The 19,610-nt window shown below is 47.6% G+C and overlaps 1 protein-coding gene across 22 annotated transcripts in view; it reads left to right on the forward strand.

Annotated features, from left to right (window-relative positions):
• The window catches only part of GBF1 (golgi brefeldin A resistant guanine nucleotide exchange factor 1), a 120,499-nt gene extending 102,555 nt beyond the window's left edge, over positions 1-17,944 (forward strand). For 12 of the 22 annotated variants that reach the window (XM_045438687.1, XM_045438685.1, XM_045438697.1 and 9 more), the window contains 26 exons: positions 35-224; positions 1,915-2,055; positions 2,371-2,459; positions 3,619-3,821; positions 4,237-4,360; positions 4,625-4,750; positions 5,020-5,102; positions 5,772-6,008; positions 6,297-6,390; positions 6,801-6,977; positions 7,296-7,360; positions 7,444-7,567; positions 7,767-7,838; positions 7,984-8,078; positions 8,338-8,491; positions 11,914-12,139; positions 12,910-13,070; positions 13,205-13,451; positions 13,576-13,781; positions 14,900-15,050; positions 15,157-15,287; positions 15,494-15,595; positions 15,873-15,986; positions 16,118-16,298; positions 16,464-16,592; positions 17,085-17,944. In XM_045438687.1, the coding sequence (XP_045294643.1) occupies positions 35-224; positions 1,915-2,055; positions 2,371-2,459; positions 3,619-3,821; positions 4,237-4,360; positions 4,625-4,750; positions 5,020-5,102; positions 5,772-6,008; positions 6,297-6,390; positions 6,801-6,977; positions 7,296-7,360; positions 7,444-7,567; positions 7,767-7,838; positions 7,984-8,078; positions 8,338-8,491; positions 11,914-12,139; positions 12,910-13,070; positions 13,205-13,451; positions 13,576-13,781; positions 14,900-15,050; positions 15,157-15,287; positions 15,494-15,595; positions 15,873-15,986; positions 16,118-16,298; positions 16,464-16,592; positions 17,085-17,365 (3,903 nt within the window). In that variant the 3' untranslated portion in view covers positions 17,366-17,944. The remainder of the gene's footprint in view (positions 1-34; positions 225-1,914; positions 2,056-2,370; positions 2,460-3,618; positions 3,822-4,236; positions 4,361-4,624; positions 4,751-5,019; positions 5,103-5,771; positions 6,009-6,296; positions 6,391-6,800; positions 6,978-7,295; positions 7,361-7,443; positions 7,568-7,766; positions 7,839-7,983; positions 8,079-8,337; positions 8,492-11,913; positions 12,140-12,909; positions 13,071-13,204; positions 13,452-13,575; positions 13,782-14,899; positions 15,051-15,156; positions 15,288-15,493; positions 15,596-15,872; positions 15,987-16,117; positions 16,299-16,463; positions 16,593-17,084) is intronic. The other 10 variants (XM_045438688.1, XM_045438691.1, XM_045438694.1 and 7 more) reach the window with 3 other exon arrangements.
• Positions 17,945-19,610: the final 1,666 nt, after the last annotated feature.

Here is a 19,610-nt window from a genome sequence, read left to right on the forward strand (position 1 = left end):
AACCTCAAGTCTACTGAATCTGTTTACTTTCCAGAATGCCTTCCCTGTGTCTGGTCAGCTCTACACAACACACCTCCTCTCTCTTGATGCCCTGTTAACAGTGATTGATAGCACTGAGGCCCATTGCCAGGCCAAAGTCCTCAACAGTCTTACCCAACAAGAGAAGAAAGAAGCAGCTAGACCTGGCTATGAGACAGTAGATGGCATCCGAGAAGCCAGCAATAGTGAGAAGCATTTCTTTGAGGATCCCTGGGTTCTATGCTTATCATTTCTCTACTCACCAAATCCTCTCTCCTTATATCACTTCCACTAGGGGCTCTCCCAATTCTATGTTTCCAGGATTTGGTGGTTTGAATCATAGGCTAGGCAGGCAGGTTCGCAACACTCATGGATTTGTCCTTTTCTTCTCCACACTTTGGCTTTTATTTAATAATAATAATAAATTATTAATTAATAATATAATTATTAATACTAATTATAGTAATTATTTAAATTTATTTAGTTAATTAAAGTATAGTTAACACACAGTGTTATGTTAGTTTCAGGTGTACAGCATAGGAGAATTATTTATTTATGGGGGGAAAGAGAACCTAGATTAAAGGATATAGGACTTCTGTTCCTGAGAGCTCCAGGCCCTACCGTCCCCCACCCCAGTATCTGCTTCTACCCTAATTAATCTTCTCTGACATCCCCTTGAGACTGAGGTTGCAGATGACCAGAGAATGGGACTGGGTAATCTCTATTAAATTATAGAATCTCGGGGTGCCTGGGTGGCTCAGTCAGCTCAGGTCATGATCTTGCAGTCTGTGAGTTCAAGCCCCACATTGGGCTGTGTGCCAACAGCTCAGAGCCTGGAGCCTACTTTGGATTCTGGGTCTCCCTCTCTGTCTGCCCAAACCTCACTCATGCTCTGTCTCTCTCTCAAAAATAATAAATAGGGGTGCCTGGGTGGCTCAGTCGGTTAGGCGTCTAACTTCAGCTCAGGTCATGATCTTGCAGTCCGTGAGTTCGAGCCCTGCGTCAGACTCTGTGTTGACAGCTCAGAGCCTGGAGCCTGCTTCAGATTCTGTGTCTCCCTCTCTCTCTGCCCTTCCCCTGCTCATGCTCTGTCTCTCTCTGTCTCAAAAATAAATAAAAACATTAAAAATAAATAAACTTAAAAAAATTTTTTAAATAATAGACATTAAAAAAAATAAATATATATATATGTGTGTGTGTGTGTATGTGTATATATATATATATATATATATATATATATATATATATATGGGGCTCCTGGGTGGCTCAGTCAGTTAAGCGTCCCACTTTGGCTCCCGGTTCATGAGTTCGAGCCTCATGTTGGGCTCTGTGCTGACAGCTCGGAGCCTGGAGCCTGCTTCCAATTCTGTGTCTCCCTCTCTCTCTGCCCCTCCTCCACTCTCGCTTGCTCTCTCTCTCTCTCTCTCTCTCTCAAAAATAAATAAACGTTAAAAAAAAATTTAAGGGGCGCTTGGGTGGCTCAGTCGGTTAAGCAGCCGACTTCAGCTCAGGTCATGATCTCGCGGTCCGTGAGTTCAAGCCCCGCGTCGGGCTCTGTGCTGACAGCTTAGAGCCTGGAGCCTGTTTCAGATTCTGTGTCTCCCTCTCTCTCTGACCCTCCCCCGTTCATGCTCTGTTTCTCTCTGTCTCAAAAATAAATAAATGTTAAAAAAAATTAAAAAAAAATTTTTTTTAATTAAAAAAAATAAATTATAGAATCTAATGCTTAGCTAACCTGACTACTTGTTTGGGATTAGGTTTGTCCTATTCAGGGCTGGTGACCTATGTGGGTCTATGTGGGACCTAGGCAGGTCTCTTTGACCTGGGACTCAACTTCTCCTATAACTCTGTTTGGCTTCCTACCCCATCTTCATTTATCTTCTTCTCTCTTACCAGCTGAGAGAGCAGCCAACGACGGGAAACCTGTAGGCATAGCCCCAGATGTCCCAGGCCTACATTTACCAGGTGGAGGGCGGCTGCCAGCAGAACACGGGAAGCCAGGATGCAGTGATCTGGAGGAAGCTGGTGACTCTGGGGGTGGGTAGTGGGTATCCATGATCCTCAGCCCCCTCAACTGGAGGGTCTGGTAGAGAGCAGAGGGGTGGGGTGCACAGACACCCTAGGGCAATATGTGGGTAAACCTTGGCTGCTCACCCATGCCCTCAAACCTGGAGAGAGGAAATAAAATGTTTGGAGCCCTAGAAGATAGGATTTGTAGGAAGACTGATGAAGACAAGAAAATTTCTGAGTCATTCTCCTTTTTTACTAGAGTATATTGGCAACCTTTCTAAAAGCCTGGGAAAAGAGATCTTATGGGTATTTTCTTCTCTTCCACCCATCTCCCATTCCTAGCTGACAAAAAGTTTACCCGGAAGCCACCTCGATTTTCCTGTCTCCTGCCAGATCCACGGGAACTGATTGAAATTAAAAACAAAAAGAAGGTATATATAGCACTATCCCCAGAGCTTAACCTCTGCCTGCCTCTGTCTGGGTGTCTTTTGTAGGGTTTATGTCTCAAAGGATAAGGGAGAGTGTAGCAGCTCATTGAATGGTTTCCCAAAGCTAATCTTTGCAGTTTTTTGGGACTTCAGCAACCCCCCAGTCTCCTTTGAAGACCTTCACTTCTAAGCCTTGTAATTAAGCATACCCTATTGTGTGCCTCTGGGCAAAATCTGCCCTAGGTGACAGCTAAGTGTTACTGGTGGTAACAAGAGCCTGGGACCTGGTGTCATGTTGTGTCACTGGAGGTTAACTAGTCATCTCAAGCTCTGGGGTGAAGATTGGCAGTGAAAGGAAATTGACATTTATCTGCTGCTTTAATAAAATTCAAATAACTGTGTGTGTGTGTGTGTGTGTTTTAAAACAAAGAAAACCTCTCTTTTAAAAAAGAAATGTTTATTTCTGAGAGAGAGTGAGCGAGCGAGCATGCATGTGGCAGGGGCAGAGAGAAAGAGGGAACAAGAGAATCCCAAGCAGGCTGTGTGCTGTCAGTGTAGAGTCTAACATGGGGCTCAATCTGACGAACCGTGAGATCATGGCCTGAGCTGAAATCAAGAGTCAGACACTTAACTGACTGAACCCCTCAGGAGCTCCAAGAAAACCTTTTTTTCCTCTTATGGTTAGCCTAAATGACTTTGGTTTATGTGTCCCCTTAATTGCAGGGCTGTGACTAGACAGATAAAAAGTGGAGTTATCATCATAGTTAGTTCACCTTGTCCTTAAGAGCTGGGAAACCAAAGTAAGAAGAGAAATCCAAGCTAGGCTGTAAACTGATGCCAGGATGGCTGTAAAACTGGAGAGAAGAGAACCTCCTCTAATCTCTCTTTTACTTTTTCCTGATCCCCAAGTTGGTGAAGGGCTGTCCTATGCATCTTGGGAATTCAGAAATGAGTGAAAAGGAACTCCTCAGCCAGTTCTAATTAGACATGAAGATTGGGGAAAGCTAGAGTCGGTATGGTCCAGCCTTAGTTTTGGAGTCACTTAGAACCACATCCTAGGAGCCAGTTAGGTTACCAACTGTGGACCATGATGGAGCCCAGCCTGGCCTTGTCTGGTTTAGGAGCAGAGCATCTTGTGACACCTCTGGTATTTCTCCTCCAGCTGCTAATCACGGGCACAGAACAGTTCAACCAGAAACCAAAGAAGGGGATCCAGTTTCTGCAAGAAAAAGGCCTCCTCACCATCCCAATGGACAACACAGAAGTAGCCCAGTGGCTCCGAGAGAACCCTCGGCTGGACAAGAAAATGATTGGAGAGTTTGTGAGTGACCGCAAAAACATTGACCTGTTGGAGAGCTTTGTAAGGTGAGGAAGCTGTAAGAAATGGGGGACATAGGTCACATACTCTTCCTCTTCCCATGATTTATGTCTGTTGGACTTGAAAGTGTCTCCAGCAAGATAGCTTTGGGAGCCATTCCATTGTGCATAGAGAGCATTGCAAAGGGATGGAACAGGGTTACTGAGCACAAGGTAGGTTATGGGTTCCAGTGGATGAGATTTCCAGGCAAGAACTCACTGATGTGGAAAGGACTAAAGTTAGGAGTTGTCAGATTCTACTCTGTGTTAAAGATGACCAGGAGATAGAGATGGCCCCTTTTCCAGAGACTTGAGCCTCCTCTGTTCTAGTATAAGAAGGTTAGAGGGACTGGAGCTAATAGGGAACCCAACATTTGCAGCTTACATATCTTTAGTCTCTTCATCCTTCTTCCTTTCCCTGTAGCACCTTCAGCTTTCAGGGTCTGCGGCTGGATGAAGCTCTTCGTCTCTACTTGGAAGCCTTCCGCTTACCTGGGGAAGCACCAGTCATCCAGAGGTTGCTGGAGGCATTCACAGAGCATTGGAGGGTGAGTTGAATGGTAGGGCCTGAGCCCAGCATCCCAAGTTCATTTGACTGAGGGTTTTTATGGCTCCTGCTGCTGTCTCCTTAGAAGGCTGAGAGCAGCATCAGTGAGCTTTCTATAGAAAGGCCAGCTTCTGTTAAGGAGTTGGCAGGAGGTTGGCAGATTTCTTTCTGGGAGCCCTACTCTACCTAGCATTGGCCAGTGGGTTGGTAGTAAGGGTTTGGCCGGAGAAGGGCATTGACACAGATGGGGTCTTTGCTTTTTCAGAATTGTAATGGCTCCCCATTTGCCAATAGCGATGCCTGCTTTGCCCTGGCCTATGCTGTCATCATGCTTAATACTGACCAGCACAACCACAATGTTCGCAAACAGAATGCACCCATGACTCTAGAGGTAAGTTTGGATCCCAGCCAAGGCAGAGAGGGTCCAGCACAGTTTTGGGGGTGTAGCAGGAAGGACATGGGATTTCTAGTGGGTGCAATGGACAGAGTCTGTCCAGGGGAATTAGGGAGGGCTGACCAATCCAAGAGAAGAACTGTGTTAGGGAGGTGGGTTCTTTCACTTTCTGTTTCCTGAGTCCTATTTACCATAGACCCAGGAGTTCTTTGGGGGGGCTTCAGCATTCACACATGGGGGGGAAATGCTTATTGGCCTGTCTTTAGGAGTTTCGCAAAAACCTAAAAGGTGTGAATGGAGGCAAGGACTTCGAGCAAGACATCCTGGAGGACATGTATCATGCCATCAAGTGAGTATTTGTGGAAAATAGTTTGGCTTTCTATTAAGCAGAAGCACACTGCTTCCTTTTCCAGATTTTAGAGTCACAGCAGACTTCAGTAATTCATATGCCCTGGATTTAGCCTTGAGACTCAGCTGGGCAGCCCGTTCCTTCCCATTTTTTCCTTAAAGAAGCCTGAACAACACTGGAGCTCTAGGATTCTGAGCCAGGATCTAAACTGCCCCTGCTAAGTAGAGTATCATGGGCTCATTTTCTGAACCCATAGCAGCTGGGTTTTCTTGTCGAGCTCACAAAATGCATTCTGAAGCTGGTAGAGGACACAAGAGGGGCTCTGGAGGGTGAGGTTTGGGTCAGAAGTCAGAGATAGACACTTAGGTTTTTCACTGTAAATCAGAAAAGATAGAAATGTTCATCCTGTCATACCCAGAAAGAATGTGAGATCTCACTAGAGGACTAAAGGCCACAGTTAGAGACAGGGCTTTGAGATTATGGGGGATTATTGGACACTCCCTTTTTTTCTCCCTGGTCCCACTGGTGAGTAGGAAGCAGACCACTGAGCTGCAGTTTTGACGACCTCTCATTGACGGATTGAACCAGTATGGGCCAAACCTGTTGTCCTAGTTTGGAACCAGTCAGGATCACAGCAGTGCACCTACTCTTTCCTTTACCTCTGGACAGGAATGAGGAAATTGTGATGCCTGAAGAGCAGACAGGCTTGGTTCGGGAGAACTATGTGTGGAATGTGCTGCTTCATCGAGGTGCCACCCCAGAAGGCATATTCTTGCGTGTGCCTGCTGGCAGCTATGATCTTGACCTCTTCACCATGACCTGGGGCCCCACTATTGCTGCTCTCTCTTACGTCTTTGACAAAAGCCTTGAGGAGACAATCATCCAGAAAGCCATCTCGGGCTTCAGGTAGTTCAGCTTTGGCCTTGGTCTTGACCTCCTCCCACCTCTCTGAGTTAACATGGTTGCCTCCATGCCTTTCAGACTCCTGCTCTTAAGTTTCTTAGAAAGGGATTTCTCTTGAGTGTTTGGAGGGAGTCCGAAGCTTGAGAAAGCTCAGTCTTAAACAAACTCAAGAGTAGAAGGTTTCTTCCTGGAACTGATTGGGGAAGAATCCCAAGTAAGCCTCCTCAGGGACTTGGAAGGGCTGCCTGGCCTTCCAGTGACTCACTCTGTTTCTGGGATGTGACATTACAGGAAGTGCGCCATGATCTCCGCCCACTATGGCCTCAGCGATGTATTTGACAATCTCATCATATCTCTGTGCAAATTCACAGCTCTCAGCAGTGAGGTGAGCAGCGGCAAGAACTATGTACTTAGAGTTCCAAAGGAGGACCTCTTTTTTAGTCATGGATCTATCCTTATCTCTGGAGCTGTTTTCTCTCAGAGTATTCCTTCACTCCCTCTAGACTACAGCAGCACTTAGGCCATTTCTGTTTCACACCCCTTAGGATGAGAATAATGTCACCTCATGTATTGTACCCCTTAGGATGAGAATAGTGTCACCTCATGTAATTGGGGTGGGAGAGGAGATACATCACTGGGGAAAGCCTTATCCAGGTTAGCCCTTCCGACCAGTATTAGGAGGGATTGAAGCGTAGCAAACAGAAGGGCCCTCAGGGAGCCATAGGCAGAGTCCTAGAGATCTTCTTTCTAGATATTTACCAGACCCTAAGCCTTTTCTCATCTTCTTTTTTTTAGTCTGTTGAGAACCTGCCTAATGTGTTTGGAAGCAACCCCAAAGCCCATATTGCAGCTAAGACGGTATTCCATTTAGCCCATCGTCACGGTGACATCCTGCGGGAGGGCTGGAAGAATATCATGGAGGCCATGCTGCAGCTCTTCCGGGCCCAACTGCTACCCAAAGCTATGGTGGAGGTAATTCTTATAGGAGACTAGTAACAAGGCAAAAGCCTGTAAACTCTGTGCTATCTGTGTATTGAACTGGTTGAAAGTAGCACTGGGCCTGATGACTGCTGAAGCTTAACAAGAACACCTCAAATGTGAGACCACAGATCTTGGGTGAAGGGATAGCTATAAATGAAGGCTGGTATAAACCATTGCCGGTCACCAACTGTGGGGGGTCTAGTCAGTAATGTGGGGCAGTGAGCTTCAGGAAGAAAGAGAACTTTACATGGAGGAGCAGGAAATGCAAAGGGCATATGGAGAGAAATTATTCTTGGCCTGATTTTCCAGGTAGAAGATTTCGTGGATCCCAATGGCAAGATCTCTCTACAGAGGGAGGAGACACCATCAAATCGGTGAGGGCAGATCAGAGGATAAAGGCTTTGGGAAGGGAGGGTCAGAACTCTGGAGCTCACCAGGGCTTGAACTCTTTCTACAGAGGAGAGTCAACAGTGCTAAGCTTTGTGAGCTGGCTGACACTAAGTGGTACTGAACAGTCTAGTGTGCGAGGCCCATCCACTGAGAACCAAGAGGCCAAAAGAGCAGCCTTAGACTGTATCAAGGTAACTGGCCTGCCTACCCCTGGTAAACAAGCCTAGATCCCTCCCTACTAGATAGATGCTGCCCTAGGAACTGAAGAGTAGAATCACCCAGGACTTGTGGCCAGAGCTCACTCCTTCTACTCTCTCTCCCTACCTCTTGGGAATATTCTCTTCCCTCCAGTGCTTGTCACTGACCCCCTCTCTCTCATGCCCCCTCTAGCAATGTGACCCAGAAAAAATGATCACAGAAAGCAAGTTTCTTCAGCTGGAGTCACTGCAGGAGCTCATGAAGGTACAGAATGAAGAGGAAAGAGAGATGAAAGGGCTGTCTGTGTCTAGGAGGGGAGGTGGGGACAGTGATGTTTAAATGCCTTAATTTCTGTCAGGGCAGGCCCAAGGGGCTGGTTTCTCCATGCTTTCCTGCTGTTCTCCTCTAGGCTCTAGTCTCAGTGACACCAGATGAAGAGACATATGATGAGGAGGATGCTGCTTTCTGCCTGGAGATGCTGCTGAGGATTGTGCTGGAGAACAGGTAGAAGGCAGTCTTTAGGCAGGCCTCATACTGGGCTTGTGCCAAAGGGATGGAAGACTGGAGCCATCTTGCTGAGTGGGCTCTAGGGGCAAGAAGCACATGAAGCTGTAGACAGTGGATGAGAAGCTTGCTCATTATACCTGCCTGCTTAGGGTATAATAACCAATGAGCCCTGAAAGGCTTAACCTGGATCTAAAAAAGAGACTTATTACCTAGTGGCCTCTCCAACTGAAACTGTCCTCACCCTTATGTTCCTCAGGGACCGTGTGGGTTGTGTGTGGCAGACTGTTCGAGACCATCTGTATCACCTATGTGTCCAGGCACAGGATTTCTGCTTCCTTGTGGAGCGGGCAGTGGTGGGGCTGCTACGCTTGGCCATTCGACTGCTCCGCAGAGAAGAGATCAGTGGCCAGGTAAGCAGAGTGCAGCTGGGAGGGCAGGCAGTTATGCAGGGGACTAAAGCCACAGTGTCGGTTATGGGTAATGCCTGAGACAGAGAGTAAGTACATTTAGTGCTCCATAGCATGAGCCCAGTGACCTGTCACAGGGCTGGAGGAAATCTAACAGCTGGCATTGGGGATGAGCCTAAGCTGGTCCTTAGCATCTCTGCAGGTTCTGTATCTGCTCTGCTCTGTAGGGCTGGATGGTTACTGCCTTGTGGCATTCTCAGCCCTATACCTGGTTTCCTGGTTCTCATGCTTAGGACCCTCCTGAGATCTCTTGGCTCAAGTATAAAAGACAGCCAGCATAGAACTAATAAGTGACTTCAGCAAGGTTACAGGATATTAGATTAACACAAAAAATTAATCACATGTCCAGATACTAACAGTGAACGTATAGAAAATGAAACCAAAAACACGATATTTACAAGTGCTTCAAATGAAGTGAAATACTGAGATACACACCTAACAAATATGTATAGGATCTGTATGCTAAAAAGTATAAAGTTCTAATGAAAGATATCAAAGAAGATCTAAATAACTGAAAAGGCATACCATGTTAATGAACTTGAAGACTCAGCATAGTAAAGATGTCAGTTCTCCCATAAATTCATCTGTAAGTTTAATACAATGCCCATGAAAATCCCAGCAAGGTTTTTTGTAGACCTAGGCTTATTTTAAAATTTAGATGGAAAAACACAGGCCCTAGAATGGCCAGACATCTTGAGAAAGAAGGAAGAGGGAAGAATCATTCCATCTGCTATTAAGGCTTACTGTATAACTGCAGTAATCAAGACTGGTATTTGTGGAGAGACAGACCCATAAAGCAGTGGAACAGAAGAAAGAACCCAGAAATAGACTCACACAAAGATGCTCAACTAATTTATTTTCAGCTTATATATTTAATCTATTTTGAGAGAGAGCAAGCATGCACGTGAATAGGGGAGAAACAGAGAGAGAATCCCAAGCAAGCTCCATACTGTCAGCACTGAGCCTGATGCAGAGTTCGATCTCACAAACTGGGAAATATGACCTGAGCCTAAATCAAGAGTCGGGCGCTCAACTGACAGAGCCACCCAGGTGCCCAGCTCAACTAATTTTTTTTACAAAAGTGCAAAAACAATTTGGTGGAGGAAGGATAGCTTTTTCAGTTGCTGGAACAATTGAAATCAGTGGGTGGGGAACAAACAAGTGAACCTTGACCTAAGTATTATACCTTATAGAAAAATTATTTCAAAATGAATCCTAGAGGGCACCTGGGTGGCTCAGCCGGTTAAGGGTTCAACTTTTGATCTCAGCTCAGGTCATGATCTCATGGTTCATGAGATCAAGCCCAGCATGGGACTCCATGCTAACAGTGCAGAACCTGCTTGGGATTCTCTCTCCCCCTCTCTCTGCCCCTACCCTGCTCATGCTTGTGCGCACTGTCCGTCTCTCTCTCAAAATAAATAAACATTAAAAAAAAAAAAGAATCATAGATTTAAATGTAAACTGTAGAAGTATGAAACTTTTTTTTTCTAGATATAGTTAGGCTAAGTAATTTGGGTTTTTTTATTAAACTTTTTTAATGTTTATTTATTTATTTATTTTCAACGTTTATTTATTTTTGGGACAGAGAGAGCATGAACGGGGGAGGGGCAGAGAGAGAGGGAGACACAGAATCGGAAACAGGCTCCAGGCTCCGAGCCATCAGCCCAGAGCCTGACGCGGGGCTCGAACTCCCGGACCGCGAGATCGTGACCTGGCTGAAGTCGGACGCTTAACCGACTGCGCCACCCAGGCGCCCCTAATGTTTATTTATTTTTGAGAGAGGCAGAGACAGAATGTGAGTGAGTTAGGGGCAGAGAGAGAGGGAGACACAAAATCGGAAGCAGGCTTCAGGCTCCGAGCTGTTAGCACAGAGCCCGACACGGAGCTTGAACTCACGAGCTGTAAGATCATGACCTGAGCCAAAGTCTCAGGTGCCACCCAGGTGCCCCAAAGTACGAAACCTTTAAGAAGAAATACAGGAGGGTATCTTCAGGAGGTAGGCAAAGTATTCTTAGACTTGATACCACAAGCACAATCCATAAAAGGAAAAATTGATAAATTGGACTCTATCAATATTAAAACTATACTCTGTGGAAGCTAATGTGAAAAGGATGAAAAGATAAGGAGCATATCTTTGCAAATTACATATCTGAGAAAAGACTAACATCTAAATAAAAGAACTCAAAATACAACAGTAAGGAAACAATCCAATTAGAAAATGGGCAAAAAATATGAATAGACATTTCACTGAAGAAGATATACAGATGGCAAATAAGCACATGAAAACACTTAAATGATGTTCAACATTATTACCCCACAGGGAAATGGAAGTTGAAACCACAATGAGATATTACTACCCACCTATCACAAAGACTAGAGTAAAAAATAGTGATATTACCAAATGCTGGCAAGGGTAAAGGTCACTCATATATTGCTGATGGGAATGTAAAATGGTACAGCTCCTCTGTCAGCAGTTTCTTCATAGAACTAAATATGCAGTTACCACACAATCTAGCAGTTGCACTCTTGGGCACTTATCCCAAAGAAATTAAAGCTTACTTTCTCATAAAAACCTATTCATGAATGTTCATAGAAGTTTTATTTATAATAGCCAAAAACTGGAATCAGCCCAAATGATTTTCAACAGGTATAGTTAAACTGTGGGACATATGTCCTTAAGTCCTTAAGACTGTTCAGTAACCAAAGCAACAAACTATTGATAAACACAACAATTTGGATGAATCTCCAAGGGATTATACTGAGTGAAAAAAAGCCAATTTCAAAAGGCTATATATTATATAATTCCATTTATATGACATTTTTGAACCGACAGGATTTTAGAAGTTATGAACAGATTGCCAGGGGATAGGGATGGGGGCAAAAAAGAGGCAGATGTGTTTATAAAAGGGCAACACGGGGAATCCTGTGGTGGTGGAACTATTCAGCATCTTGACTAGCGAAGGATACATAGACCTAAAATTAGGTGACTAAGTTGACTAAGTGACTTAGGTGACTAAGAACCTAATACGCATATGAGTAAAGTAAAACTGGGGAAATCTGAATAAGATCAGTGGATTGTATCAATGTCAGTATCCTTGTTATCATACACTATAGTTTACGTAACGTTACCATTGGTGTAAATGGGGCAAAGCATAGAAGAGATCTCTCTGTGTTAGGTTTTACAGCTGCATATGAATCTATAGCTCAATAAAATTTTTAATTAAAAAAAGACTGAAAAAAAGAAAAGACCAGGAGCAGGACCAGTTGGGTCCTAGCCAAGCCATCCTCACTGGCCTAAGAAAACTGGTGGGAAAGGAGACTAGACAAGAAGCTGTGTGCCCACTTCCTGCTTCCCATCCACCTAGGTGCTGCTCTCCCTGCGCATTTTGCTACTAATGAAGCCCAGCGTGCTGTCCCGAGTCAGTCACCAGGTAGCCTATGGGCTCCATGAACTCCTTAAGACCAACGCAGCCAACATCCACTCAGGTGATGACTGGGCCACCCTCTTCACGCTACTGGAATGCATTGGCTCAGGCGTAAAACCTCCAGCTGCACTGCAGGCCACAGCCAGGGCTGATGCACCTGATGCTGGTAAGCCCTTTCCCAGGGAGACCCACATTGGCAGATAAACAGTTATGGCCCCAGGGGTTGAGACAGGAAAACAAAATACAGCCTATTGCATTTAGCAGATTAGACACCCCTGGCTTCTGCCATCTGCTTCCAGAGCTTCCTGTACCCACTGGCCTTTCCCCAGCACCCATGGGTTAAACAGCATGAAAGCTAGTAGGCAATATAAACAGCTATGATACCAGGCTTCCTACTGTCCTGAGGACTGTTTTATCAGAAACTATGTCCTCACCACCACCCGCACCCCCTGACAGCTGCTACTAGATACCATCAGGAGCCCAAATTAGCCTGCTGCCACATTTGGTCAAGAGAGAATCTGTCCAGGGGCATCTGGAAGTCTCAGTCGGTTAAGCATCTGACTCTTGACTTTGGCTCAGGTCATGATCTCACAGTTCATGGGATCAAGCCCTATGGTAGGCTCTGTGCTGACAGTGCAGAGCCTGCTTGGGATTCTGTCTCTTCCTTCTTTCTCTGCCCCTCCCCCACTCATGGTCTGTTTGTTTCTCTGTCTCTGTCTCTCTTTCTCTCTCTCTCCCCAAATAAATAAACTTAAAAAAAAAAAAAAAAAATCTGTCCAGACCATCCTCCAGCCCTCTGATGACAGGGTTGAAACTAAGCTGCACCAAGAGACAGGAGAGGCCAGGCTTCAGCACCTACTTCTCAGAACTGAAATCATCCCTCATCCCAGTGTCCCCCTTTCCACCCTGACTCTGCCCTTCTCCCTGCTGACTCAGGGGCCCAATCAGACAGCGAACTCCCATCCTACCATCAGAATGATGTGAGCCTGGACCGAGGATACACTTCTGACTCAGAGGTCTATGCTGACCATTGTAGGCCTGGCAAGATCCACCGATCAGCCACAGATGCTGATGTGGTCAACAGCGGTTGGTTAGTGGTAAGTGAGCATACAGGTAGTGGGTGAGTCTTCCCTCCTTGGCCTGTGGGAAAGATTCCTGGTCCTCCAGCAGGACATCTAGGGGGAAGATCAGGCTCAAGCCTGGGTTCCCAGCAACTCTGTGTACTTTACAGGTGGGGAAGGATGACATCGATAACTCCAAGCCAGGTCCTGGGCCCAGCCGGCTAGGCCCTTCACCCCTGGTCAATCAGTACAGCCTAACAGTGGGGCTGGACCTCGGGCCACATGACACTAAGTCCCTGCTTAAATGTGTGGAATCTCTGTCGTTCATTGTGCGTGATGCTGCCCACATTACACCTGACAACTTTGAGCTCTGCGTCAAGACTCTCCGCATCTTTGTGGAGGCCAGTCTGAATGGCGGTGGGTTACCCAATGAAGGGGCAGTTGGGGAGTAACCATGTGAATATACGGGGGAAAGGGAGGAAAAGGTAGGCCGTCTGTGTCCATGGATGTAGAATTGTGACCTGGGTCTGGCTCTGCTCAGGGTGCAAGTCCCAGGAGAAACGTGGCAAGAGTCACAAATATGACAGCAAAGGAAACCGCTTCAAGAAGAAATCCAAGGAAGGCTCAGTGCTTCGGCGGCCTCGAACCCCCAGCCAACATGCCACTCGAGGTGGGCATAGTGACGATGATGAGGATGAAGGCGTGCCTGCCAGCTACCATACGGTGTCTTTACAGGTCAGTCAGGACGTAAGTATGGCATCCTTTACTTGCTCTCCTCTCCCTCCTCGTGACATTGGGAGTCTGGGCAGAGCCAGGGACAGCCAAGGCTGAGAAGGACCTGTTTTCCAACCTAGGACCTTGGCCACCACCTCCACAGTGTTTCCCTACCCAATATCCAGACTTTAATATTTAAGGTTTATGTTTTGAATAAGTAATACATGCATATGGTACAAAGTTCAAAAGTAGAAAAGGGTAAACAGATAGAAGTAAGTCCCGGGGTACCTGGGTGGCTCAGTCAGTTAAGCATCCAAGTTTGACTCCGGTCATGATCCCACAGTTAGTGGGTTCGAGCTCTGCGTCAGGCTCTGTGTTGACAGCTCAGAGCCTGGAGCCTGCTTCAGATTCTGCGTCTCCCTCTCTTTCTGCCCCTCCTCTGCTCCCTCTTTCCCCCTCTCTCTGTCTCTCTCTCTTTCTCTCAAAAATAAGTAAACATTGAAAAAAAAAAACACGCATAACTTTAAAAAAAAAAAAAAAGTCGCATTCCATTTCTGCCCCCAGTTGCTAAGTTCCCCTCTCCAGAGGTACACACTGCCACCAGTTTCTTGTCTATCCTTCCAGAGTTATTCTTTGTCTATTCAAGGTATATAAAATTTATTTTACAAGCAGACTTCATATCACTGAATAAATGGAGAACTAATTGCCTTAATAACTGTAGAAAAATCCTGAAAACAAAAAAATTATTAAAGTTGACCACACACTATTGCCCACCAGAGCCTCTGAGTCTGATGTTTGCTTTCTGTTTGTAAGGTGAAATTAATAAGATGAGGCTTAATCTGTCATCAGAAGGTATGAAAGAGAATTGAAAAGAAAGTACCTTTTTCACCATGTAATTCATTGTTACTAAATACTTATTCCACACACCTCCTCATGTCTCCTGCACTAGGAGTAATACCCAACTTCGGGAAGCACTGGCTGGAAGGGGGCAACTAGCTCATGAAGTTGAAGAGAAAAGGAGGGGTGGGAGGGGTAGAGTATGATGTCACTGGTAGTAGGGTCTCCCTTGAAGACTCAGTCAGGGACAGTGTTTTGGGGGTGGGGGGGCACCCACGGACCTTAACTCATCCTGCCTCTCCTGTGACCCCCAGTTGTTAGACCTGATGCACACCCTACACACGAGAGCGGCCTCTATCTACAGCTCGTGGGCGGAGGAGCAGCGCCACCTGGAGACAGGTGGTCGGAAGATCGAAGCAGATTCACGCACCCTCTGGGCCCACTGTTGGTGCCCTTTACTGCAGGGTAAACATCAGGGGAGCAGGCAGGGCAGGGGCAGAAGTGAAGCTGGAGCTTGGGAAGCACCAGGATCAGGATGCCTGAAGGATCCTGAGCCTGTTCTCACTCTCAGGCATCGCCTGCCTGTGCTGTGATGCCCGGCGCCAGGTGCGGATGCAGGCACTGACCTATCTGCAGCGAGCACTACTGGTACATGATCTGCAAAAGCTAGATGCCCTGGAGTGGGAGTCCTGTTTTAACAAGGTAGGACTCCCCTCTAGTCTTAAGGCAAAGTTCAAAGCCTTAAGATAGAGCTGGGCAGCCTGAAGAGCCCCTGATGTCAGTCCTCAGCCTGCATCCTATTTTTCCCTTCTGCTCTGTGCTTATCCACCCCACCCCACCCCCTGGCTTCCTTGGGGCAAGGCTGCCAACTGACCCTGCTAGGGAGACATTGGCTCTTTACCTACCAGGTGCTGTTTCCTCTACTGACCAAACTCTTGGAGAACATCAGCCCTGCAGATGTGGGTGGGATGGAGGAGACTCGAATGAGGGCTTCCACACTGCTCTCTAAGGTACTGCTCAATGCCCTCACCCACCCACTCTCCCCATACTTGCCTCTCTGCAAGGAGGGAAGCTAGGCTTCTGCTAGGACCTAGAGATGCAATGTGGGTGCTCAGGATCCCCAGCTGTGGAGACTCGGCAGAACCCAGAGACCTGGGAGGATCTTGGAATTCAGAGGAATCTCCGCTATAGGATTCCCATGCAAGATAGGGCAGGCTTCCTTCCCAGCCTTGGAGAGGGATGCAGACAGCTCCGACCCCTCTGCTAAAAGGGGCTGGTGGGCCATAGGTCTTCTTGCAGCACCTGTCTCCGCTGCTGTCACTCTCTACCTTTGCGGCCCTCTGGCTGACCATCCTGGACTTCATGGACAAGTATATGCATGCAGGCTCCAGTGACTTACTGGTATGTTCTACCACTGCCAGCTTCCTCTCCCACCTGCTGGGAAGACATGCTGTTTTCCCTCGATGGATGCCTCCTTACCATATTCCACCATGCCCTCTTTCCCATCCACATGGTCCCACTGCCACCTACAGTCAGAGGCCATCCCTGAGTCTCTGAAGAACATGCTCCTGGTGATGGACACAGCAGAGATTTTCCACAACGCAGATGCCCGAGGAGGCAGCCCCTCAGCCCTCTGGGAGATTACCTGGGAGCGCATTGACTGTTTTCTGCCCCACTTACGAGATGAGCTCTTCAAGCAGACTGTCATTCAGGGTAGGAGGCTTAGCTCAATTTTATCAAAAAGAGTCCCCATCAGAGAGTCTGGAGCTAATAAATAGTTCTCTGTATCTCATATTTGTGGGAGGATTGTTGGGTAGCCAGGGCTCTGCTTGAAGGAAAACACTAAGAGCTGCCATCTGGTTTTTCTGCCCTCCCCAGACCCCATGCCCATGGAGCCACATGCCCAAAAACCTATGGCCTCAGCCCATATGGCTCCTGCTGCTGGGGACACAAGGACACCTGGCCATCCACCTCCTCCAGAGATGCCTTCTGAGCTGGGGGTCTATGGTGAGTCCTTCTGAGCTAGCCTCCTGGGTGTTGAGCAAGAAGTAGGAGGCCTAAGAGGAAGCCCAGGGTAGTTTGGGATTGCCACTGAGCATGGGCTGTGAGCCAGGGAAAGGAGGGAACCAGAGTATTCTGGTCACCTGCTCTTCCTGTGGGAAGTGACAGGACCAAATAAGCTCTGATGAGCTACCTGCTTGAGATTTTCAGGCGTGGGAGGAGAAGGTTGGATCAGGAACTTGACATAAATATGCAGCAGTTGCCCTTCAGGAGGGATCCTAGTAAAGATCATACCATAATTTACTTGACTGGAGGTACAGCAAAGGAGATAGAGGGTAGGTATAAGGTAACTGCATTTTTTAATGAGTTAAAGGGGAGATTGCCAACTACATAGCCTGGTAGGAGTCATTTTGTTCACAGCAATGGGGAAAAGCAGAGGTTAGGTAAGCCAGCTGGAGAATGTGAGGGAGTCTGACCAGCCCCTCGCTCTCCCTGTAGACTTTGAGAAGCCTGAGGGCCCTCGGCCTGCCAACAGCAGCTCCCCTGGATCACCAGTGGCGTCTAGCCCCAGCAGACTGAGCCCTACTCCAGATGGGCCTCCTCCCCTGGCTCAGCCCCCACTGATCCTGCAGCCCTTGGCCTCCCCACTGCAGGTGGGTGTACCACCCATGACTCTGCCCATCATCCTCAACCCTGCTCTCATTGAGGCCACTTCACCAGTGCCCCTCCTGGCTACACCCCGCCCCACAGACCCCATGCCCACCTCTGAGGTCAACTAAGGCAGGCTCCTCAGAGATCAGGACCAGTACTTCCTATCAGGCTGTCCTTGGCCACCCTCCCACCTGTCCCAAGGGCCACAAACTTCTCAGGCCCAGCCTGAGCTGCTGTCGCTGCTACTTGGATGGGGACCTGAAAAAGAGAACTTTTATAGCCCCTCCTAGAATCCACAATCAGGCTGAGGAACCTTTTTCCTTTGCTCCCCATTCCTGGGGTTCTAACCTGAGAGCGCACTCAGGTATTGCCTGCAGCCTGGCAGCCCTGGGGAGGCATCTCTATGCCAGCCTGCAGTGCCTGCCCTCCTGCCCCTCCTGCCCTGTGGTCAGGCATTGATAGCCAAGCCAACCATTCTGCACTTTGTGTCCCTCTCTCATCTCCATTCCCATCAGCCCTGGGCCACCTCCTCCAGTTCTTCCTCTTTTATTAATTAGTTGGTCGGTTTGGAGAGTTGATTGGCACCATGGAGGGTTGGCAGGTGGGGCTGGACAGAGGGACTGCTACCCACAGGAGCATGTACATATGGAAAAACAGGACAACAATGGACTTTTTATGATGTAATAAATGTCTTAGTACCAATGTCATTGCTTTTCCCTCTGGTTTCCTTCTTGAACTTATGGGCACCATGTTATTGGGATACCCAGGGCTTGGACCTTGCATGAACAGAAGTGAGGCTGGCCTACCAACAGTCTGGCCCACATGGCCCCAGGCTGCCAGCCATCCAGGCGCCAGTCAGGATTCCTTCCCCAGTGTTGCTGCCCTACAACCATCACCACCACCACTACAACAGCAGTGCGCCCTTGTTACCAGGGATATTCAAGGGTTTGGGCACTTGTCCTCTTCCCTAACTGCTCCAAGGTTGACACCTGAGACAGCCTAGACTGGGGTCAAAAGGAAAGTGAACCAGAGCTGAGCTGTAGTTCTTCAGAAGTCTTCCCTCAGATGTGCCTCGTGGCCCAGGAGCACAAAGGGGAGTCCGTGGGGCTTAGGAACGATGCCATCTTGTCCACAGCTGTGATCGTGTGTTTCTGGGCACAGGGCATTCATTTTGGCCCCAGACTGAGGAGGGACAGTTTTGTCCATCCATCTCAGTTACTGAAGCATGATTGGAGAATCCCTCCCCTTCTTCCCCTTTGTTTTATGGTAAGATAAGTGGGAGTGTGTTGGGGGCAGGCAGAGTGGCTCCTACAGGGCTGAGGGTGGGATGTAGAATGCTATGTATTGAGCTTTTCCGGATGAAGTATCTACCTCGTTTTGGCTTCTTCCTCCAAAGTGGTCCCTTCGCCTCTGGGGGGAGATAAGGGAGTGGTACTACCTGTTGTACTACCGGCTGGCCTCCCCCATGGGGAGTTATGGGCACTCACCCTCTTCATTTGGGACCAGCTGGCTATATGATCATTCAGGACCTCGGGCTTCCCTTTGCTCAGTACCACCACCTGGATGTTGCTGGGAGTCTAAACCTCAGGAAGTACCTTCCTCACGTATAGAAAAGGGCACCTTGGAAATGGGAAGAGCTTGATGTGGAAAAATACATGCAACGTCGTGAAGTTCCTACACTAGTTTTTCCCTCTTCCTTCATTCTCCCCAGGTAGTCCAGACCATGCCTGGTTTCCACACTAACCAGAAGCCTTGCCTGACCCTATCCCTAGGAAAATTAGGAGAATGGCTACACCCCTGATCTGCACTTTTTCTGTATGAATGTAGACAGGCCTGGATCTTCAGTCAGGTGGACACTAGGGCCCTCTCCTTCAGCTATGAGCTATGATGTCTCTGTTCTCCCATTTGAGCTCCACAAGCACTGCCTTTAAATATTTATTTGAGAGAGGGAGAAAGAGAGAATCCCAAGCAGGCTCAACACTGCCAGTGCAGAGCCCAGTGTTGGGGTTTGAACATACCAACAGTGAGATCATGACCTGAGCCGAAGTTGGACGTTTAACCAACAGAAGCACCCAGGAACCCCTCAGGTATTTGCTTTTGTTCTGGGTTCACTGCTTGAGAGACAGGTGGCTATGAGTAAGTAAAAACCACTCAGCCCCTGAGCTTCAGTTGAAGAAAAAGAATTTTTAGTTCAAGTATACCTCTTTTCAATACTCCTCGCTCAGCTTCGGAGACACTAGTTTTTCTTGGTTCTCCTCTGCCTCACTGGCCATACCTCTTAAGTTTCCTTTGCTGGCTCCTCAGTCCTAATCATTAGAATGCCCCAGGGCCTGGCCCTTGTTCCTCAAATTCTTTCTCCACACTCACTTGCTA

This window comes from Leopardus geoffroyi, chromosome D2 (genome assembly GCF_018350155.1).
Source record: "Leopardus geoffroyi isolate Oge1 chromosome D2, O.geoffroyi_Oge1_pat1.0, whole genome shotgun sequence".
Taxonomy (NCBI): domain Eukaryota; kingdom Metazoa; phylum Chordata; class Mammalia; order Carnivora; family Felidae; genus Leopardus; species Leopardus geoffroyi.